At 37.9% G+C, this 25,356-nt stretch overlaps 1 protein-coding gene across 1 annotated transcript in view; it reads right to left on the bottom strand.

Annotated features, from left to right (window-relative positions):
• Positions 1–25,356, bottom strand: part of DNAH14 (dynein axonemal heavy chain 14) — an 862,921-nt gene that overhangs the window by 251,657 nt on the left and 585,908 nt on the right. Inside the window, 1 exon segment of the mRNA XM_053607548.1 lies at positions 3,434–3,631. Within this exon segment, the coding sequence (XP_053463523.1) occupies positions 3,434–3,631 (198 nt within the window).

Raw genomic sequence — 25,356 nt, 5'->3', positions numbered from 1 at the left:
ATCATTTCTTCCCATACTATTCCAACTCCTTCTATGAGGCCAATATAACTCTGATAGCAAAACCAGGCACGGTCATAACAATAACAACAACAACAAAGAAACCTACAGGCTGATGTTCCTGATAAATACAGATGCCAAAATCGTCGACAAAACACTAGAAAACTGAATCCAAGAGCACCTCAAGAAGGTAATACATCATTATCAAGTGGATTTGTTTCAAATATGTAAGAAGGTCCAACATACATAAATCAATAAATGTGATGCATCACATCGACAGAATGCAATACAATAACCATTTTGATCATCTCAATAGATGCATAAAAAGTGTCTGATAAAATTTAACATCCTTTCTTGATAAAAATTCTCAATAAATTAGGTATAGAAGGACATAATAAAGGCCATATATGACAAACCCATAGCTAGCATCATCCTGAACCAGGAAAAGCTGAAAGCCTTTACCCTGAGAATGGAACAAGATAAGAGTGCTCACTCTCACTATTCTTATTCAACATAGTACTGCAAGTCTTAGCCAGAACAATAAGACAAGAGAAAGAAATAAAGAGCATCCAATTTGAAAAGAGGAAGTCAAATTGTCCCTATTTGCAGATAACGTGATCTTATAGATACCTAAATACTCCAAAACTCTTAGGAGTGAAAATGAACTAAGTAAAGTTGTGGGATACAAAAATCAGTAGTTTTTCTATACGTAAAGAATGAACTAACTGGAAAAGAAATCAAGAACCCAATATCAGATACAATAGCCAAAACCACCCAAATACCTACAAATAAGTTTAATCAAGGAGCTGAATGAACTCTATGAGGAAAACTATAAAACATTGACAGAAAAAAACTAAAGAGGTACAAACAAGTGGAAAAGAATTCCATGCTCATGGATTGAAAAAACTAATATTAAAGTGTCCATATTATCCAAAGCAATCTATAGATTCAATGCAATGCCTGCAAAATATCAATGGTAGTCTTCACAGAAATAGAAAAAAAAAACATATAATTCTCATGGAACAAGTAAAGACCTCTAATAACCTAAGGATTCCTGAGTGAAAAAGAACAAAGGTGGAGGCATCACACTACCAGACTTTAAAATATACTACAAAGCTACGGTATCCTACATATTACGGTACTAGAATAAAACAGACACATAGCCCAATAGCACAGAACAGAGAACCAGAAATTATTCCACGTATCTACAGCCAACTCATTGTTGACAAAGGCATCAAGAACATACAATGAAATAAGGACAGTATACTTAACAAACAGTGCTGGGAAAATTGAATGCAGAAGAATGAAACTAGACTCCACCTCTCACCCTGTATAAAAATCAACTCAGTATGGATTAAAGACCTAAATATAACACCTGAAACTATACATCTAGTTGAAGAAAACACAGGGTAAAAATTCACGATATTGATCTGGGAAAGGATTTTATGAATAAGATTTCAAAAATAAGGCAACAAAAGTAAAAATAAAAGAATGGGCTACACCAAACTAAAAAGTTGTCTGCACAGCAAAGGAAAGAGTCAGCAGAGAGAAAAGACAATATATTGAACTGGAGAAAATATTTGTAAACTACTTATATGAGAAGGGATTAATATCCAGAATATTCAAGGAACTCAAACATCTCAATAGTAAAACCCCAAACAATCCAATTAAAAAATGGGCAAATGATTTGAACAGACATTCCTCAAAAGAAGGCACTCAAATGGCCAACAAGTATATGAAAAAAAGCTCAACATCAGTAATCATTAGGGACATGCAAACCCAAACCATAATGAGGTACCATTTCACTCCAGTTAGGATAGCTTTCCTTCTTTCTTTCTTTTTTTTTTTTTTGAGACAGAGTCTCACTATGTTGCCTTTGGTACAGTGCTATGGCATCACAGTTTCACAGCAACCTCAAAGTCTTGGGGTTAAGCGATTCTCTTGCCTCAGCTTCCCAAGTAGCTGGGACTACAGGCACTTGCGACAACACCCGGCTGTTTTTTTTATTGTAGTTGCCATTGCTGTTTGGCAGGACTGGGCTGGGTATGTGGCTGGCGCCCTAGCGGCTGAGCTTTAGGTGCCGAGTCATAGGATAGCTTTTACAAAAAACACAGAAAATAGCAAATGCTGGTAAGAATGTGGACAAAAGATAACTCTTATCATTGTTGGTGAAGTGTAAACTAGTGCAGCCATTATGGAGAAAAAAGCATGGAGGTTTCTTAAAACACTACAAATAGAATGAGCATATAATCCAGCAATCCCACTACTGGAAATTGATCCAAAGAAAACAAAGTCAGTATATCAATGAGATATCTGCACACCCATGTATGGCAGCACTATTCCCAGTAGCCAAAATATTCAATTAATGCAGGTGTCCAACAACATGTGACTGGATAAAGAAAATGTGATGTATATACACCATGGAATACTATTCAGCAATAAAAAGAGAATTCCTGCCATTCATAGTAACATAGGTGGAATTGGATGACATTATGGTAAGGGAAACAAGCCAAGAAGAGAAAGTTAAACACTATATGTTCTCATTCATTTGGGGAAGCTAAAAAAAGTTGATCTCATGGAAGTAAAAAGTAGAGCAGAAGATAATAGAGGCTGGCGAGTGTAGGGAGAAGAGAAGGATAGGGAGAGATTTGATAAAGGATACAAAATTACACCCAGACAGGAGGAATACACTTTTAGTGTCCCATCGCACTATAAGATAATTATAGTTATTAATAATATATTATACTTTCATGTAGCTAGAGGGAGGATATTGAATGTTTCAACACAAAGAAATGGTATTTGAGATGATGAATATGCTAATTATCCTAATCCGATTGCCTAACACTGAGCATTTCAAAACATCATTATGTATCCCATAGTATGCATAATTCTTGTTATTAAGTTTTAAAAAAAGGAGGGAATGGGCAAGCCACAGACTGGAAAACATATGTGAAAATACGTATCTGACAAAATTTATATTCTATAAGAAAGTCCTAAGCCTGATGTGTAATTAGAGCAGAAGAATAAAGGAGAGAAACATAAACCTCGGGGATGTAAGTACACACTGTAGATTACAGATAATGGACACAGATAATAGTTTTATATAAAACAGATTACAGAATTTATTCTGATACAAGATGGATGTTTTTAGCTACATATGTAATTACTTAGATTAATTCCAATTTATCAATTCAAATTAAAATAAAAGACTTAGAAAAATCTTTCATTGTAATGTTTATTCAAAACATTCTGTGGCATGATTACAAATATACAAACTCTGTGGGCTATGGCTGAATAAGAACAGAGAATAATGAAAAGAATTTATATGGTAGGCTAATAAGACTATAGATTGATATTTTCTTTTCAAGTATTAAATTTCTGAAGCGGGCTAAATAAATATAAACTTTAGCAAATAATAAAGACAAAAAATACTTACTTGTCCTGGGATTAAATTAAGAACCATCAGAACAGTGGGGTTCCCTTCTAATCCTGCTTGACTAAACACCTTTTTTAAGACTTCTCTGAATTCTGTGTGGGTGTAACTGTGAGATATAGAGACTCGATACAGTTTGTTATCTTCCATGTAACAGGCCAATGTTGCACAAGTTTCTTTTCCACATCCATCGATTCCAATCTTTGGGAAAAAAATACAACAGATGCCATCTATATATTGTTTGGGAATCTTTCAATGTACAGTTTTTTATTTGTGCTAGAAATTTTGAGAAGTAAAAATACCTTGACTATATTTATAACTTTTTTTGAAATATATTAAATATAATTTAAGTATTTTATCAAAGTTTTATAAGATACTCATCCACATTTAATATTTTTATTTTTCACAGCCTCTTGAAATACGAGATAATTTCACTGGAAAGATAATCTGAAAAAACAGCACAGATAGTTTCATAAACCATCATTATGTCACTGTTAGTATTTGATTCTTCATTTATAAGAAACTAGATAAATCTTTTACATTTTTGTTTATATTATTTTTTAAGTCAGGTTCTTTGTTGCCCTGGCAGAAGTGTAGTGGCTTATTACAATGTGTCTAGGAGATGCTCTGTTTATGGTGAGATGAACTGTGGTTCAAAATCCATCTAAGAGGAGTGTGTCAGAATCATTGGTGATGCTTGGAAAATGTTCACTTATGATATCCTCTATTAGGGCTTCCATACTTTTGGGTCTCTCTTCTTCTCCTTCAGGGATACATGTAATTTGTATATTTGTATATTTTGTGAAGTCCCATAATTCTCTAAGATTATCTCTCCTTTTACTCTCTTCTTTTCTTCCTCTTTAAATGCTTGAGTTAGCTCAAGTGCCTTATCTTCCAGCTCTGTGATTCTTTCTTCTCTAGGACTCAATCTGTTATTGATACTTTCAATATATCTTTAAATAGCCTGAATGACTCCTTCAAATTCATAATCTTTGATATATCCTTTCTGATTTCATCATGTCTTTCATTCATTTCTTGGGTCAATTTTTTGACTTCCTTTTCATTGTTATTCACTTTCCCTTCAATTCCCTTCATTGTTTTTGTCATCCATACTCTAAATTCCCTTTCTGTCATTTCTATAATTTATTTATAGGTGGGATCTTCTGTGTGCTACCTCATGATTCCTCTGGGGGTTGATCTATTCTGGTTTTTCACGTTGCCAGAAATTTTCTGTTGGTTTTGCCTCATGTACGTTTTCTTCTTGTTTACTTGCTTCTCCTACTAGTCCTCTCACTTCCTCCTTCTCCTTAATTTCCTTGTCCTTGTACCTGAGTGCTGAAGTATCCTTTTGGTACACAGATGAAAGGTAGAGAAGAGAGATGGGAGAAAAGACAGAAATAAAGATGTAAAAGAAAAGACAATAACAACAACAAAAACAATAAAACAAACAAAAAAAAAAAAGAAGAAGAAAGACAGACAGAAAGAAATGATAATGATAATGGCGTTTGGCAGAGGACAGTGACCTGCACCTGGAATCACACTCTAGAGGGCTGAGGCAGAAGGATTCTTTGAGATCAGGTGCTCGTCACTGTCCTGATCAAGTGTGAGACGCTGCTACCATCAATGGAAAAGAAAAGGAGAAGACCATGACATGGTGGCGGCTTGGGTCTGCAGTCCCTGGGAAAATTCAATCAGGAAGGACACAATAACACAGGGATCTGAGGCCTTTAAGAGTGAGGCCGGGTGGGGGGAGGAGACAAGATGGCTGACTGAAGCCAGCTTTCCACGGAGGCTCCCGTTCAGAAGGAGAGTTAAAGGACAAAAATTAGCAAGTAACCTGGTGGATTTGAGCTGCACTAAGAGAGAAGGTTGTAGAACGCATGTCAACCCCGCTGAGGTGAGCTGCGACCACAAGGATAAAAACAAAAGGTACAAAATCCATCACCAAGCGGACGGGAGTCCCCTCTCCCATGAGAACGGCTCAGAGTGCCCCACAAACAACCGGGCAGAGTTCAAAAGTCCTCCCACTACACTCCACGGGAGAGACCCTCTAAAAACTGAACCTACCTCCCATACTGGGGTGCCACGGCGTCCTCCTGCCAGGCATAAAACTGTATAAACTGTATATGGTCTCTACCTGGAATTCTGAGCTCCCAGTGCTCTCCTTCGCTCACACTGGGGTCTGGAGGCCAGTCCCGGTCGGTCAGTGGAGAGGGGACTGCACCAGAGTGGCAGTTCCCTGAGGCACAGTGCGACAGCCGTCTTTTGGTGATAATATGGCCAGGCATAAAACTGTGTAAAGCTGTGTGTGTTCTCTGCCCGCAACCCCAGGCTTCCAGTGCTCCCCGTGCTCCACTCTGCTCTCACTCCAAGGTCTGGAGGCCTGTCCCCCAGGGGTCCAGACTCTTGGGCGATTGCTCGAGGGGTGTAGACAGTGCTGGGCTGAAGCCTGTCGGTGCAGACTCTGGGGTACGGAGCAGAGAGAGGACGATTGGCTGGAGGGGAGCTACACCAGAGCAAACGATTCCCTCTTTTGCTAGCAATACGGCTCACTACAGAATATTCTGAAGCCACACCCCCTGTCGCCCTGGGCAACCAGAGACTCTGAGTTTGCCTGAGGCAACATAAACTTGCAAACCAGGGAAACTCCCAGGGCAGGGCTGACCCAGAGGTCCGCTTTACTAAACCTAAGATGCACCTGGCCCTCAGGGGATCGTCAGCCTATAGACAATACAAGAGCAAAGACAAGCTGATTTGGAACTCAATTCAGCTTCTCCTCTGCAGGGGAAACGCAGAGTTGTTCTTTTCTGTTCTGTCAGTAACATTAATCAGAGGTGAGACTGGACCTGAGTGAAAACCTCTCAACCTTCATCTAGTGCCTGAGGTGGTCAGGCCTCACCTCCTCCTGCTGGAGAGAGGCAAAGCACAGTGGCCTGGCAGATTTCCTTGTGATTCAGGCAGGTACAAACTCCTGGAGTACCGATTCACTACAGGCAACTGGGTCAGCCAACTGCAGGGCTATCAGTGACTGGGTGTGAAATGGTGCAAGGTGGGGAAGGAGGCAGCAACCTTCCCAGACTGATTTATAGGCTGGGTGGCTTCTCCTGACTCCACGCAGCACTGGAGCAAGCCACACCAGAGTAGTCACCAGATCCCTGTGATCCAGTTCCCAGAGACCTCTTAAACTCTCTCACCCGAGACAGGTGCAGACTGAGACAATTGATTTGGACATTTTTGAACTGAACCAATCACCTGAGGACAAATCAGGTGGTGCCCTAGGTGGTAGAAAGGATTGATTTTTCTTTTCCAATTGTTTGCCGGTGGGGGGTGGGGTGACTTAATTGCTGATATTTCTCCACAGCTGAGACTTCAATCCAAAGTATCTGTTTCACTAAGGTGGAACAGAAACCAGCTGAAAACAAGGCAGAACCATTTAGCCCCACCACACCAGACAGGGCCCCAGTTTCTCAGGCCACAACACTGTACGGGCCCTCGACAAAGCCCCAGGGGGAAAAATCAGAGGGAGTAAAACAACCATGGGGCGGAATCAGCGGAAAAACTCTGGTAACATGAATAACCAGAATAGATCAACCCCCCCCCCAAGGAAAGATATGGCAGATGCAATTGAAGATCCCATTCATAAACAACTGGCTGAGATGTCAGAAATTGAATTCAGAATTTGGATTGCAGACAAGATTAACAAAGTGGAATTAGGAATTCGAGGAGAAATTCAAAAGTTGTCTCAAGAATTTAACGAATTTAAAGACAAAACCACCAAAGACTTAGACACACTGATGCAAGAATTTGCAGCCCTCAAAGATATGAAAAATACAGTAGAATCCCTCAGTAACAGAATGGAGCAAGCAGAAGAAAGGATTTCTGACATCGAAGATAAAGCCTTTGAACGCTCCCAAACTCTCAAAGAGGAAGAGAAATGGAGAGCAAAAATGGATCACTCTCTCAGAGAGCTCTGGGATAATTCGAAGAAGGCGAATATCCGAATCATAGGAGTTCCAGAAACAGATGAAGTGGCCTCACTGGGCACAGAGGCCCTTCTGCATGAAATTATGAAAGAGAATTTTCCAGACATCCCTAGAGATTCTGAAATTCAGATAGTGGACAGCTTCAGAACCCCAGCACGACTCAACCCCAATAAGACATCCCCAAGGCATATCATAATTAACTTCACTAAAGTTAAAATGAAGGAGAAAATCCTCAAAGCTGCCAGGAGAAAGAAAACCATTACCTTCAAAGGGAAGAATATTAGAATGACTGCAGATCTCTCTGCTGAAACTTTTCAAGCTAGAAGAGGGTGGTCACCGAATTTTAATCTCCTAAAGCAAAATAACTTTCAACCCCGGATCTTGTATCCAGCTAAACTGAGTTTCATTTATGATGCAGAAATTAAATACTTTAATGACATTCATATGTTGAAGAAATTTGCCATAACAAAACCAGCTCTTCAGGATATTCTCAGACCTATCCTCCATAATGACCAACCCAATCATATACCACAAAAGTAAACTCACTCAGAAACTTCGGGTCAAACTCCAATTTCCACAGTGGCGAAAGGATTAAAAATGGCCACTGGACTTTTGAAAAACTCGATACCTAAAACTTCACCAGACTTATCAATATTCTCTATTAATGTGAACAGCTTAAACTGTCCTCTAAAGAAGCATAGGTTAGCTAACTGGATACAAAAACTCAGGCCAGATATCAGCTGCATACAAGAGTCACATCTTAACCTAAAAGACAAATACAGACTCAGGGTAAAAGGATGGTCGTCCATATTTCAGGCAAATGGTAATCAGAAAAAAGCAGGTGTTGCAATTTTATTTGCAGATACAGTAGGCTTTAAACTATCAAAAGTAAGGAAGGACAAGAATGGTCACTTCATATTTGTTAAGGGTAATACTCACTATGAAGAGATCTCAATTATTAATATCTATGCACCCAACCAGAATGCACCTCAATTTATAAGAGAAACTCTAACAGACATGAGCAACTTGATTTCCTCCAGCTCCATAATCGTCGGAGATTTCAACACTCCTTTGGCAGTGTTGGATTGACCCTCCAACAAGAAGCTGAGCAAAGAAATCTTAGATTTAAACCTAACCATCCAACATTTGGATTTAGCAGACATCTACAGAACATTTCATCCCAACAAAACTGAATACACATACTTCTCATCAGCCCATGGAACTTTCTCCAAAATCGATCACATCTTAGGTCACAAGTCTAACCTCAGTAAATTTAAAGGAATAGAAATTATTCCATGCATCTTCTCGGACCACCATAGAATAAAACTTGAGCTGAGTAACAACAGGAATCTGCATACTCATACAAAAACATGGAAGTTAAATAACCTTATGCTGAATGATAGTTGGGTCAGAGATGAGAGTAAGAAAGACAACGCCAATTTTTTGGAACAAAACGACACTGAAGACACGAACTATCAGAACCTCTGGGACATCGCAAAGGCAGTTCTAAGAGGGAAATTTATAGCACTGCAAGCCTTCCTCAAGAGAACGGAAAGAGAGGAAGTTAACAACTTAATGGGACATCTCAAGCAACTGGAAAAGGAAGAACATTCCAACCCCAAACCCAGTAGAAGAAAAGAATAAACCAAAATTAGAGCAGAATTAAATGAAATTGAAAACAAAAGAATAATACAACAGATCAATAAATCAAAAAGCTGGTTTTTTGAAAAGGTCAATAAAATAGATAAACCTCTGGCCAACCTAATCAGGAAAAAAAGAGTAAAATCTCTAATATCATCAATCAGAAACAACAAAGACGAAATAACCACAGACTCATCAGAAATCCAAAAAATGCTTAATGAATATTACAAGAAACTTTATTCTCAGAAATATGAAAATCTGAAGGAAATTGACCAATACTTGGAAGCACATCACCTTCCAAGACTTAGCCAGAATCAAGTGGAAATGTTGAACAGGCCCATATCAAGATTGGAAATAGAATCAACCATGCAAAACCTCCCTAAAAAAAAAAAAGCCCTGGACCAGATGGTTTCACGTCTGAATTCTACCAAACCTTTAAAGAGGAATTAGTACCTATATTACTTAACCTGTTCCAAAAGGTAGAAAAAGAAGGAAGACTACCCAACACGTTCTATGAAGCAAACATCACCCTGATCCACAAACCAGGGAAAGACCCAACAAGAACAGAAAATTATAGACCGATGTCACTAATGAATATAGATGCGAAATATTCAACAACATCCTAACAAACAGAATCCAGCAACACATCAAACAAATTATACATCATGACCAAGTTGGTTTTATCCCAGGATCTCAAGGCTGGTTCAATATATGTAAATCTATAAATGTAATCCAGCACATAAACAAATTAAAAAGCAAAGATCATATGATTCTCTCAATCGATGTAGAAAAAGCTTTTGATAATATCCAGCATCCCTTCATGATCAGAACACTTAAGAAAATAGGTATAGAAGGGACATTTCTTAAACTGATAGAGGCCATCTACCGCAAACCCACAGCCAATATCATATTGAATGGAGTTAAATTGGAATCATTTCCACTCAGATCAGGAACCAGACAAGGCTGTCCATTGTCTCCATTGCTTTTTAACATTGTAATGGAAGTTTTAGCCACTGCAATTAGGGAAGAAAAGGCGATCAAGGGTATCCATATAGGGTCAGAAGAGATCAAACTTTCACTCTTCGTGGATGATATGATAGTATATCTGGAAAACACTAGGGACTCTACTACAAAACTCTTAGAAGTGGTCAAGGAATACAGCAGCGTCTCAGGTTAGAAAATCAACATTCATAAATCGGTAGCCTTTGTATATACCAACAGCAGTCAAGTTGAAAAAACAGTTAAGGACTCTATCCCATTCACAGTAGTGCCAAAGAAGATGAAATATTTGGGAATTTATCTAACAAAGGACGTGAAAGATCTCTATAAAGAGAACTATGAAACTCTAAGAAAAGAAATAGCTGAAAATATTAACAAATGGAAAAACATACCATGCTCATGGCTGGGAAGAATCAACATAGTTAAAATGTCTATACTACCCAAAGCAATACATAATTTCAACGCACTCCCTATTAAAGCTCCACTGTCATATTTTAAAGATCTGGAAAAAACAATACTTCATTTTATACGGAATCAGAAAAAACCTTGAATAGCCAAGACATTACTCAGAAATAAAAACAAAGCAGGAGGAATTACGCTACCAGACCTCAGACTATACTGCAAATCAATAGTGATCAAAACAGCATGGTATTGGCACAAAAACAGAGAGATAGATGTCTGGAATAGAATAGAGAATCAAGAGATGAATCCAGCTACTTACCATTATTTAATCTTTGACAAGCCAATTAAAAACATTCAGTGGGGAAAAGATTCCCTATTTAACAAATGGTGCTGGGTGAACTGGCTGGCAACTTGTAAAAGACTGAAAGTGGACCCACACCTTTCACCATTAACTAAGATAGACTCTCACTGGATCAAAGATTTAAACTTAAGACATGAAACTATAAAAATACTAGAGGAGAGTGCAGGGAAAACCCTTGAAGAAATCGGTATGGGCGAGTATTTTATGAGGAGGCCCCCCTGGGCAATTGAAGCAGCTTCAAAAATACACTACTGGGACTTGATCAAACTAAAAAGCTGCACAGCCAAGAACACAGTAAGTAAAGCAAGCAAACAGCCGTCAGAATGGGAGAAGATATTTGCAGGTTATGTCTCCGACAAAGGTTTAATAACCAGAATCCACAGAGAACTCAAACGCATTAGCAAGAATAGAACAAGGGATCCCATCACAGGCTGGGCCAGGGATTTGAATAGAAACTTCTCTGAAGAAGACAGGCGTGTGGCCTTCAGACATATGAAAAAATGATCATCATCTTTAATCATCAGAGAAATGCAAATCTAAACTACTTTGAGATACCATCTAACTCCAATGAGACTAGCCTATATCACAAAATTCCAAGACCAGAGATGTTGGCGTGGATGTAAAGAAACGGGAACACTTTTGCACTGCTGGTGGGAATGCAAATTAATACATTCCTTTTGGAAAGAGATATGGAGAACACTTAGAGATCTAAAAATAGATCTGCCATTCAATCCTGTAATTCCTCTACTGGGCATATACCCAGAAGACCAAAAATCACATCATAACAAAGATATTTGTACCAGAATGTTTATTGCAGCCCAATTCATAATAGCTAAGTCATGGAAGAAGCCCAGGTGCCCATTGATCCACGAATGGATTAATAAATTGTGGTATATGTACACCATGGAATATTATGCAGCCTTAAATAAAGATGGAGACTTTACCTCTTTCATGTTTACATGGATGGAGCTGGAACATGTTCTTCTTAGTAAAGTATCTCAAGAATGGAAGAGAAAGTACCCAATGTACTCAGCCCTACTATGAGACTAATTTAGGGTTTTCACATGAAAGCTATAACCCAGTTACAACCTAAGAATAGTGGGAAGGGGGAAAGGGAGGGGAGAGAGGGGGGACCTGGGTAGAGGGAAGGGGATTGGTGGGATTACACCAGCGGTGCATCTTACATGGGTATATGTGAAACTTGGTAAACGGTCTGTGAAGCTAGTGAATCATGGCCCTAAAAAAAAAAAAGGGTGAGGCCAATGCCATAGTGCCCCCGCCTAGGCCTTAGGGCAAGGCTCTGTCTCAGAAATGGAAAACAGAATGAAGCTGGACCAAACAGACCAGAAAAGACAGAAAAAAACAAAACAAAACAATGAACCAAACAACCAAACAAAAAACCTTAGTAGTCGCTTAAGTAATTTATGAGGTCAAGATGGGAAAAATTAGAAAGAAATCCAAGATAGAGTGAAAGAGGAGAGAAAAATAAAGAAAATGAAAGAGAAAAAAAATGACAGGAAAGCCTGTATAAAAGATAGAAGCCTTAAAATCAAGAAACAAACAAACAAAACAACTCCAAAACAAAAACAAAATAACAACAAAAATCCTATGAAAACAAATATGTTTTGTTTTCAACCTCACTGCAACCTTAAACTCCTAGGCTTAAGTGATACTTCTGCTTCAGCCTCCCAAGTAGCTAGGACTATGGGCACCTGCCACTATTCCCAGCTAAGTTTTCTATTTGTAGAGATCAAATCTTGCTCTTGCTAAGGTTGGTCTTGAACTCCTGGCCTCAAGCAATCCTACTGCTTCAGTCTTCCAAAGTGCTAGGATTATGGGTTGTAATCATTAATAGGTTATTATAATATATGAATTATATACTATAATCATCTATATATAATCTATAGATAGATTATAGCAGTTTCCTTACTGAATAGTATTCTATTGTATGGACATACCACATTTTGTATCCACTGATGGACAGCTGGATTATTTCCACTTCTTGGCTACTATGAATAATGCTGCCACTAATATTTTCATAAAAACCTTTGAAAGGGGGTGGGGCTTTGGTGTGTGTCACACTTTATGGGGGCAAGACATGATTGCAAGAGGGACATTGCCTAACAATTGCAATCAATGTAACCTCAATGAATCCTCAACAATAAAACAAAAACAAAAACAAAAAAAAACCTTTGAAAGGACAGTTGTTTTAGTTCATGTAGATACACAGTAATGAAATTCTTCAGTTATTTGGTAAATCTATGTTAAACTTTGTAAGAAATGGCCAAACCACTTTCCAAAGCAGTTGTACTATTTCACACTCCCACCAGCAATGTATGAAAGTTCAGTTTCTCCATACTTGTCAACACTTGTTTTTAATTTTCTTTTTGATTATAGCCATTCAAGTGTGTGTTTAGTGTTATCTCACTGTAGTTTTAATTTGCATTTCCTTAATGACTAATGAAGTTAAATATCTTTTCATGGGCTTGTTAGTCATTCATGCATCTTATTTCATGAAACATCTATTAAATTTCTTCTCCATTTAAAAAAATACACTTAGAAGAGTTTTAAATTTATAGAAAAATTTCCAAGATAATGCAGGGAATTGTCACATATCCCATATACAATTTTCCTTATTATTAACAAAAAAACATTAATATATTACATTTGTTACAATTAATGAACCAATATTGATGTTATTAACTAAAGTCCATATTTTATTAATATATTCTTAGTTTGTGCCTAATGTCCCTTTTCTGTTCCAGGATCCTCTCCAGGATACTATACAGGGTAGACATAAAGTTCAAATTGCACACAAACTTTATGTTCGCCTTGTATTCAATTTACTAGTCCATATCCTTAGGCTTTTCTTGGCTGTGACTGTTTCTCAGAGTTTCCTTATTTTTGATGACTTTAACAGTTTTAAGGAGTACTGATTAGGTATTTTGTAGGAAGTTCCTCAGTAGGGATTTTCCTGATGTTTTTTTCATGACTGGATTGGGGTTATATGTTCTTGGGAGGATATCCATAGAGGTAAAGTGCCATTTTCATCACATCATATCAGTGAAAAATACTATCAACCTGACTTATAACTTTTGATGCAGATGTTGGTCAGCTGGATGAGGTAGTGTTTGTTAGGTTTTTCCACTGTAAAGCTACTCTATTTTTTCCCCTTTCTGTACTGTTTGGGAGGAAACTACCATGTGTCACCCTCAGTTAAGTAGTAAGGGCTTATGCTACAACTTCTTGACAGTTGGACTATCTATTGATATATACATTGCTTGGAATTCTGCATGCAGATTTATCTATTCTCCCCCATTTACTTATTTATTTAATCATTTATTCATGTCAGTATGGACCCAAGGATATTTATTTTGTACCGTGGATTATAGCCCAAAATTACTTTATTCATTTTGTTGTTCCAGCTTTGGCCATTGGGAACTCTTTCAATTGGCTTTGTGTCTTTGACATAGTGTCCTCCTCCCCTTTCTTTTTGCACTTCCTTTCTGGCACTAAAAGGTGCTATGCTCTAGGCTCATCTTGTATATTTTCTGTGTTATAATCACCCATTTTCTGGCACTAAAAGGTGCTATGCTCTAGGCTCATCTTGTATATTTTCTGGCTTATAATCACCCATTTTCCCCAGGAGCTATGGTTCCTTTTGTTGAGCATGGGATTAGAAACCAAGATCTGGATGCTGGGAATATTCATTTCTACTAGAGTGTCACTGCCTATAAGCCCTCTCAGGCTCATACAGCAAAGAAATAAATGTCTGTATACTAACTCTTGTATATATACATTCCTATATTATATTTCTATATGCAGTCATCAACATTAAGCTAAACATAAGTTCAAGTTATGTCTCTAACTCTAATCCATTACTGTATATGGATCATTCTAACTTCTTCCCCTCTGTTAATTGGTAACTTCCCACTCCAACAATGAGAAAACTGGCTTCCACCAACCACCATCCATTTACTCCATTATTCAATTCCAGGGTACATATGTTGTGGTATCAGAATGGTTAACTTTATCCCCAAGGGGAAACTACTAACCCGAGCACAGTACTTATGTACAGTTTCTTTTGCCTAGAGTCTTACAGACTTCACTCATTTCCAAAGTTCCTTAGGTCAGTTCCTTTCCCCCAACCTCTTTAGGAGTTTGTGTCACACATTTGCAACATGGTTTTATTGTTCTGTTACATTCTGATTTTATCCTGTGATTACCAGGCCTCCTAAGTTATTTTTTTAAAAATTTGTATACACTAAGGTTCTCTCTTTGTGCTGTGAATTTCTATGGGTTTTTATAATTATATAGTGTATTCTGTTCACCATTCTAGTATCATACAAACTTTTTAATACCCTAAAAAACATCCTGTGCATCACTTTCCCTTAAAACCAAACTCTCAGCAATCATTTATCTTTTACAATTTTCATTTTTTAAATTTTTTAAATTATTGTTAAATCATAGCTGTGTACATTAGTGCAATCAAGGGGTACAATGTGCTGGTTTCATATACAATCTGAAATATTCTCATCAAACTGTTCAACATAGCCTTCATGGCAGTTTCTTAGTTATTGTATAAAAACATTTGTATTCTGCATTTAGTAAGTTTCACCTGTACCCATTCTAAGATGCACCGTAGGTGTGGCCCCACCCACTACCTTCCCTCCACCAAAACCTCCCCCCTCCCTTCCCCTTCCTTGGCCCTTTCCCCATATTCTTGTGCTACAGTTGGGTTATAGACTTCATATGAAAGCTATAAATTAGTTCATAGTAAGGCTGAGTACATTGGATACTTTTTCTTCCATTCTTGAGATACTTTGCTAAGAAGAATATGTTCCAGCTTCATCCATGTAAACATGAAAGAGGTAAAGTCTCCATCTTTCTTTAAGGCTGCCTAATATTCCATGGTATACATGTACCACAATTTTCATAGTTTTTCCTTGTTTAGAATGTTATACAATTGGAATCAAGTAATATGTAGCCTTTCCAGATTGGTTTCTTTTACTTGGAAACATGCCTTTAAGATTCACCCATATCATTTTGTGGCTTGAGAGCTCATTTCTTTTTATTTCTGCATCATTTCCATTGTATCCACATAGGACAGTTCATTCATTTGCTTTACTGAAAGACATCCTGGTTGCTTCTAGTTTTTGGTGGTTATGAATACAGTTGCTATAATTATTCATGTGCAGGTTTTGTGTGGACATGTTTTCAAAGCAGTTAGGTAAATATGTGGGAGCACAATTTCTGGATCATATGGCAAGACTATCTTTAGCTAGCTTTGTAAGAAGCTACTGCCTATCTTCCAAAGAGACTGTGCTATTTTGCACTTCAAGCAACAATGAATGTAGCTTCTTGTGCACTGTATCCTTATGAATAATTGCCATTATCATTTATTTGGATTTTGATCATTTTAATAGGTATGTGGTAGTATCTCATAATTGTTTCCCTTAATGACAATTGAAATTGAACATCTTTTCATATACTTTCATGAGATATGTTTATTTCTTTCCTCTTATTCTTATTTGACATGTAATAAATGTACATATTTATGGAATATGAAGTATTATTTCCATATATGTATGCAATGCATGATGACCACATTAGGATAATTAGCATATTGATCACCTCAAACATTTATCATTTGTGTTGTGAATATTCAAAGTCTTCTCTCCTAGCTTTTGAAAATATAGTAGAATCTCTAGAAGTTGATCACCCAAAGGACTGTAACAAACTGGTCAACCTATAGAGGTGGCCAACATAAGGAACCAGGCCTACTGTACTGATATGTATATGTAGTGCATGTCCAGTTTATAAAAATTAGGTCAATTTAAGGAGGTGGTCAATGTAGGGAGTGGTCAACTATGGAAGTTCTACTGTATACAATACATTACAGTTAATCATATTCAGCCTATGGTTCTACAGAACATCAGAACTCATAACTCCCATCTAGCTATAATTTTATATCCATCGACTAAACTCTCCCCATTACCCCTACTCTTCCCAGCCTTTAACACCCACAATTTTACTCTCTACTTCCACTAGCTTGAAATTTTTTCTCAGCTCCCACATGTAAGTGAGAACACGTCGTTTTTATTTTTCTTTGCCTGACTTATTTTGCTTAATATAATGTCCTCAAGACTTTTCCATGTTGTTACTTATTGCAGAGCTATTTATAATAGCTAACAACCTAAATGTCCATCACCAGAAGAATGGATAAAGACAATGTGGTATATATAAACAATGAAATACATGTAATATTCATCCACAAAAAAGTATCTGTTTATTTTTAATTAGGTTGTTTGTCCTTAGGAATTTTTACAAATAAGATTACATAGAATGTGCATAAAGGTGGTTTTACTTCTTTTCCCCCCAACCTGGACGCCTTTTCCATCTCCCTTTTATGCCTCATTGTACTGGCTAGAACCTGTAAGTATACATAGAGTGTTAAGTGGAAATTGTGAGATGGAACATTCTTGCTTTGTTCTCAATTGTAGGGGAAAAACATTTAGTTCTTCACTGTTAAGCATGAAGCTAGGTACAGAGTTTTCATAGATGTCCTGTGTAATTAGGTTGATGAAGTTCTCTTCTTTTCTGCTAAGAGGTTTTTTGGTTGTTGTTTTAATTGTAAGTGATGCTGGATTTTGCTAAATTCTTTTTTCTCAGTCTATTGAGATTACACACACACACACACATAAATATGTACAGTATATGATTTGATGTTCTGCTATATGTATACATTGGGAAATGATCACCACAATCAAGCTGATTAATATATCCATAACCTTCACATAGTTACCATTGTGTAACTATGTATGTATGTATATATGTGTATGACAATTAAGATCTACCCTCTTAATTTTCAAGTACATTATATAATATTATTAACTACAATTATCATGCTGTGTATTAGACATCCAGAATTTATTTATCTTGTATCACTGGCTTACACTGTATATCTTAATTTATCACAACCTACTTCAGATTAATAGTAACTTAATTTCACACCAGCAGTGCATCAAAAAAAAATAGTAACTTAATTTCAGAAAAATTTAGAAAGTTTGCTGCAATATAGCTCCATTTCCTCTCTTCTTTTGTGCTATTTATAGTTACATATATTACATCTTTATACATTATAAGCCTAACAAAATTTGTAATTATAATTTTATGCTATTATTTTTGAAAGCAGTTATGAGTGAAAATTATATATTTATGGTCGATAGTAGGCAGAATACCCCGTTGGCACCCTGTTGTCCTCCAAACATGTCCACATCATGATCCCTGTACTCTATGAATATATTATCTTACATGGCAAAAGAGACTTTGCAGATGTGATTAAGATTAAAGACCTTGAAATAGTGAGATTATCCTGGATTTTCTTGGTGGGGCCAGTCTACTTTAATCAATTTATCCTTGAATGCAGAAGAAGAATGAATTTTTTTTCTTTCTTATTTTTTAGTTTTGTTTTTGAGACAGAGTCTAAAGCTGTCACCCTCAGTAGCTCACAGCAACCTCAAACTCTTGGGCTTAAGTGATTCTCTTGCCTCAGCCTCCCAAGTAGCTGGGACTACAGGCACCCACCACAACACCTGGTTATTATTTTTGTTTCAGTGGTCATTGTTGTTTTAGTTGGCTGCAGCTGGGTTCAAACCTCCCTCAGCTGGGTTCATACCTCCCTCAGTGTATGTGGCCAGTGCCCTGCTGACTGAGCTATGGGAGCTGCCAGAAAATTTTCCTGATTTAGAAAGAGAGATGTGTGATGAATGAAGGATCAGAGAGATATGATGTTGCTGGCTTTGCAATGAAGAAAGGTAGCCCCAAGAAATGCAGGAAGCCTCTAGAAGCTAGTTAGCAAGGAAACAAATTCCCTTTTGAAGCCTCAAAAAAAGAATACAGTTCTGCCTACACTTTGATTTCAGTCCAGTGAATTCCAGGTCATACTTCTGACTTGCAAAACTGTAAATAATAAACTTGTTTAAGCTACTGTATTTGTGGTAATTTGTTTCATAGGCTCTAGAAAATTAACATATGGCCTTATTATTTATGTAATTGCTTGTACTGGTGCTGTTTACTTTTTGTGTGCACTTAAGTTACCATATGGTGTCATTCTTTCTCAGCCTGAGATAATTTCCTTAAGTATTTATGTAAAGCAGCCAATAGAATCTCAGTCTGTTTATCTGGGATTATCTGGGATGTCTTTATTTCTCTTTCAATTTTTATTTATTTTTTTATTTTTTATTAAATCATAGCTGTGTACATTAATGTGATCATGGGGCACCATACCCTGGTTTCATAGACCGTTTGACACATTTTCCTTTCTTTTTTTTTTTTTTTGCAAAGGTCTCAAATGTTTTTATTTCTTTTTTTTTTTTATTAAATCATAGCTGTGTACATTGATATGATCATGGGGCATCATTCACTAGCTTCACAGACCGTTTACCAAGTTTCACATGTACCCTTGTAAGATGCACCGCTGGTGTAATCCCACCAATCCTCTTCCCTCTACTCACCTCCACCCTCCCTCCCCTCCCTTTCCCCCTTCCCCCTATTCTTAGGTTGTAACTGGGTTATAGCTTTCATGTGAAAACCCTGAATTAGTCTCATAGTAGGGCTGAGTACATTGGGTACATTCTCTTCCATTCTTGAGATACTTTACTAAGAAGAATATGTTCCAGCTCCATCCATGTAAACATGAAAGAGGTAAAGTCTCCATCTTTATTTAAGGCTGCATAATATTCCATGGTGTACATATACCACAATTTATTAATCCATTCATGGATCAATGGGCACCTGGGCTTCTTCCATGACTTAGCAATTATGTATTGGGCTGCAATAAACATTCTGGTACAAATATCTTTGTTATGATGTGATTTTTGGTCTTCTGGGTATATGCCCAGTAGAGGAATTATAGTATTGAATGGCGGATCTATTTTTAGATCTCTAAGTGTTCTCCATATCTCTTTCCAAAAAGAATGTATTAATTTGCATTCCCACCAGCAGTGCAAAAGTGTTCCCTTTTCTCCACATCCACGCCAACATTTCTGGTCTTGGGATTTTGTGATATAGGCTAGTCTCACTGGAGTTAGATGGTATCTCAAAGTAGTTTTGATTTGCATTTCTCTGATGATTAAAGATGATGATCATTTTTTTCATAGGTCTGAAGGCTGCACGCCTGTCTTCTTCAGAGAAGTTTCTATTCAAATCCCTGGCCCAGCCTGTGATGGGATCCCTTGTTCTATTCTTGCTAATGCGTTTGAGTTCTCTGTGGATTCTGGTTATTAAACCTTTGTCAGAGACAAAACCTGCAAATATCTTCTCTCATTCTGAGGGCTGTTTTCTTGCTTTACTTACTGTGTTCTTGGCTGTGCAGAAGCTTTTTCGTTTGATCAAGTCCCAGTAGTGTATTTTTGAAGCTGCTTCAATTGCCCGGGGGGTCCTCCTCATAAAATACTCGCCCATACCGATTTCTTCAAGGGTTTTCCCTGCACTCTCCTCTAGTATTTTTATAGTTTCATGTCTTAAGTTTAAATCTTTGATCCAGTGAGAGTCTATCTTAGTTAATGGTGAAAGGTGTGGGTCCACTTTCAGTCTTTTACAAGTTGCCAGCCAGTTCACCAGCACCATTTGTTAAATAGGGAATCTTTTCCCCACTGAATGTTTTTAATTGGCTTGTCAAAGATTAAATAACGGTAAGTAGCTGGATTCATCTCTTGATTCTCTATTCTATTCCAGACATCTACCTCTCTGTTTTTGTGCCAGTACCATGCTGTTTTGATCACTATTGATTTGTAGTATAGTCTGAGGTCTGGTAGCATAATTCCTCCTGCTTTGTTTTTATTTCTGAGTAATGTCTTGGCTATTCAAGGTTTTTTCTGGTTCCATATAAAACGAAGTATTGTTTTTTCCAGATCTTTAAAATATGACAGTGGAGCTTTAATAGGGATTGCATTGAAATTATGTATTGCTTTGGGTAGTATAGACATTTTAACTATGTTGATTCTTCCCAGCCCATGAGCATGGTATGTTTTTCCATTTGTTAATATTTTCAGCTATTTCTTTTCTTAGAGTTTCATAGTTCTCTTTATAGAGATCTTTCACGTCCTTTGTTAGATAAATTCCCAAATATTTCATCTTCTTTGGCACTACTGTGAATGGGATAGAGTCCTTAACTGTTTTTTCAACTTGACTGTTGTTGGTATATACAAAGGCTACCGATTTATGAATGTTGATTTTCTAACCTGAGACGCTGCTGTATTCCTTGACCACTTCTAAGAGTTTTGTAGTAGAGTCCCTAGTGTTTTCCAGATATACTATCATATCATCCGTGAAGAGTGAAAGTTTGATCTCTTCTGACCCTATATGGATACCCTTGATCGCCTTTTCTTCCCTAATTGCAGTGGCTAAAACTTCCATTACAATGTTAAAAAGCAATGGAGACAATGGACAGCCTTGTCTGGTTCCTGATCTAAGTGGAAATGATTCCAATTTAACTCCATTCAATATGATATTGGCTGTGGGTTTGCTGCAGATGGCCTCTATCAGTTTAAGAAAAGTCCCTTCTATACCAATTTTCTTGAGTGTTCTGATCATGAAGGGATGCTGGATATTATCAAAAGCTTTTTCTGCATTGATTGAGAGAATCATATGGTCTTTTTTTTTTAATTTGTTTATGTGCTGGATTACATTTATAGATTTACGTATATTGAACCAGCCTTGAGATCCTGGGATAAAACCGACTTGGTCATGATGTATAATTTGTTTGATGTGTTGCTGGATTCTGTTTGTTAGGATGTTGTTGAATATTTCGCATCTATATTCATTAGTGATATCGGTCTATAATTTTCTTTTCTTGTTGGGACTTTCCCTGGTTTGGGGATCAGGGTGATGTTTGCTTCATAGAACGTGTTTGGTAGTCTTCCTTCTTTTTCTACCTTTTGGAATGGGTTAAGTAATATAGGTACTAATTCCTCTTTAAAGGTTTGGTAGAATTCTGACGTGAAACCATCTGGTCCCGGACTTTTCTTTTTAGGGAGGTTTTGTATGGTTGATGCTATTTCCGAACTTGATATGGGCCTGTTCAACATTTCCACTTGATTCTGGCTAAGTCTTGGAAGGTGACGTGCTTCCAAGTATTGGTCAATTTCCTTCAGATTTTCATATTTCAGAGAAAAAGTTTCTTGTACTATTCATTAAGGATTTTTTTGATTCCTGAGGAGTCTGTTGTTATTTCGTCTTTGTTGTTTCTGATTGACGAGATTAGAGATTTTACTCTTTTTTCCTGATTAGGTTGGCTAAAGGTTTATCTAATTTATTGATGTTTTCGAAAAACCAGCTTTTTGATTTATTGATCTGTTTTATTATTCTTTTATTTTCAATTTCATTTAATTCTGCTCTTATTTTGGATATTTCTTTTCTTCTACTGGGTTTGGGGTTGGAATGTTCTTCCTTTTCCAGTTGCTTGAATGTCCCATTAAGTTGTTAACTTCCTCTCTCTCCGTTCTCTTTTTTTTTTTTTGTAGAGACAGAGTCTCACTGTATGGCCCTCGGTAGAGTGCCGTGGCATCACACAGCTCACAGCAACCTCCAACTCCTGGGCCTAAGCGATTCTCCTGCCTCAGCCTCCCGAGCAGTCTCTCCGTTCTCTTGAGGAAGGCTTGCAGTGCTATAAATTTCCCTCTTAGCACTGCCTTTGCGGTGTCCAGAGGTTCTAATAGTTTGTGTCTTCATTGTTGTTTTGTTCCAAAAAATTGGTGATTTCTTTCTTGAACTCATCTGTTTTTGTATGAGTATGCAGATTACTGTTGTTACTCAGCTCAAGTTTTATTCCATGGTGGTCCAAGAAGATGCATGGAATAATTTCTTTTCCTTTAAATTTACTGAGGTTAGACTTGTGACCTAAGATGTGATCAATTTTGGAGAAAGTTCCATGGGCTGATGAGAAGTATGTGTATTCAGTTTTGTTGGGATGAAATGTTCTGTAGATGTCTGCTAAATCCAAATGTTGGATGTTTAGGTTTAAATCTCAGGTTTCTTTCCTCAGCTTCTTGCTGGAGGATCGATCCAACACTGCCAAAGGAGTGTTGAAATCTCCGACGATTATGGAGCTGGAGGAAATCAAGTTGCTCATGTCTGTTAGAGTTTCTCTTATAAATTGAGGTGCATTCTGGTTGGGTGCATAGATATTAATAATTGAGATCTCATCATGTTGAGTATTACCCTTATCAAATATGAAGTGACCATTCTTGTCCTTCCTTACTTTTGATGGTTTAAAGCCTACTGTATCTGCAAATAAAATTGCAACACCTGCTTTTTTCTGATTACCATTTGCCTGAAATATGGACGACCATCCTTTCACCCTGAGTCTGTATTTGTCTTTTAGGTTAAGATGTGACTCTTGTATGCAACCGATATCTGGCCTGAGTTTTTGATCCAGTTAGCTAACCTATGCCTCTTTAAAGGACAGTTTAAGCCGTTCACATTAATGGAGAATATTGATAAGTCTGGTGAAGTTTTGGGTATCGAGTTTTAAAAAGTCCAGTGGCCATTTTTAATCCTTTCACCAGTGTGGAAATTGGAGTTTGATCCGAAGTTTCTGAGTGAGTTTACTTTTGTGGTATAGGATTGGGTTGGTCATTATGGAGGATAGGTCTGAGAATATCCTGAAGAGCTGGTTTTGTTATGGCAAATTTCTTCAACATATGAATGTCATTAAAGTATTTAATTTCTGCATCATAAATGAAACTCAGTTTAGCTGGATACAAGATCTGGGGTTGAAAGTTATTTTGCTTTAGGAGATTAAAATTCGGTGACCACCCTCTTCTGGCTTGAAAAGTTTCAGCAGAGAGATCTGCAGTCATTCTAATATTCTTCCCTTTGAAGGTAATGGTTTTCTTTCTCCTGGCAGCTTTGAGGATTTTCTCCTTCATTTTAACTTTAGTGAAGTTAATTATGATATGCCTTGGGGATGTCTTATTGGGGTTGAGTCGTGCTGGGGTTCTGAAGCTGTCCGCTGTCTGAATTTCAGAATCTGTAGGGATGTCTGGAAAATTCTCTTTCATAATTTCATGCAGAAGGGCCTCTGTGCCCAGTGAGGCCACTTCATCTGTTTCTGGAACTCCTATGATTCGGATATTCGCCTTCTTCGAATTATCCCAGAGCTCTCTGAGTGAGTGATCTGTTTTTGCTCTCCATTTCTCTTCCTCTTTGAGCATTTGGGAGCGTTCAAAGGCTTTATCTTCGATGTCAGAAATCCTTTCTTCTGCTTGCTCCATTCTGTTACTGAGGGATTCTACTGTATTTTTCATATCTTTGAGGGCTGCAAATTCTTGCATCAGTGTGTCTAAGTCTTTGGTGGTTTTGTCTTTAAATTCGTTAAATTCTTGAGACAACTTTTGAATTTCTCCTCGAACTCCTAATTCCACTTTGTTAATCTTGTCTGCATTCCAAATCTGAATTCAATTTCTGACATCTCAGCCAGTTGTTTATGAATGGGATCTTCAATTGCATCTGCCATATCTTTCCTTGGGGGGGGGGGTTGATCTATTCTGGTTATTCATGTTACCAGAGTTTTTCCGCTGATTCCGCCCCATGGTTGTTTTACTCCCTCTGATTTTTTCCCCTGGGGCTTTGTCGAGGGCCCGTACAGTGTTGTGGCCTGAGAAACTGGGGCCCTGTCTGGTGTGGTGTGGCTAAATGGTTCTGCCTTGTTTTAAGCTGGTTTCTGTTCCACCTTAGTGAAACAGATACTTTGTATTGAAGTATCTGTGGAGAAATATCAGCAATTAAGTCACCCCACCCCCCACCGGCAAACAATTGGAAAAGAAAAATCAAACCTTCCTACCACCGTGCACCTAGGGCACCACCTGATTTGTCCTCAGGTGATTGGTTCAGTTCAAAAATGTCCAAATCAATTGTCTCAGTCTGCACCTGTCTCGGGTGAGAGAGTTTAAGAGGTCTCTGGGAACTGGATCACAGGGATCTGGTGACTACTCTGGTGTGGCTTGCTCCAGTGCTGCGTGAAGTCAGGAGAAGCCACCCAGCCTATAAATCAGTCTAGGAAGGTTGCTGCTTCCTTCCCCACCTTGCACCACTTCACAACCAGTGACTGATAGCCCTGCAGTTGGCTAACCCAGTTGCCTGTAGTGAATCGGTACTCCAGGAGTTTGTACCTGCCTGAATCACAAGGAAGTCTGCCAGGCCGCTGCGCTCTGCCTCTCTCCAGCAGGAGGAGGTGAGGCCTGACAACCTCGGGCGCTAGATGAAGGTTGAGGGGTTTTCACTCAGGTCCAGTCTCGCCCCGAGTAACGTTACTGACAGAACAGAATAGAACAACTCTGCGTTTCCCCTGCATAAGAGAAGCTGAATTGAGTTCCAAATCAGCTTGTCTTTGGTCTTGTATTGTCTATAGGCTGACAATCCCCTGAGGGCCAGGTGTGTCTTAGGTTTAGTAAAATGGACCTCTGGGTCAGCCCCGCCCTGGGAGTTTCCCTGGTTTGCAAGTTGGAGTTGCCTTAGGGAAACTCAGAGTCTCTGGT

The sequence above is a fragment of the Nycticebus coucang genome, chromosome 10, assembly GCF_027406575.1.
Source record: "Nycticebus coucang isolate mNycCou1 chromosome 10, mNycCou1.pri, whole genome shotgun sequence".
In the NCBI taxonomy this organism is placed as follows: Eukaryota; Metazoa; Chordata; class Mammalia; order Primates; family Lorisidae; genus Nycticebus; species Nycticebus coucang.
The sequence above is the reverse complement of the archived record's forward strand: the minus strand, read 5'-3'. Positions and strand labels throughout refer to the sequence as shown.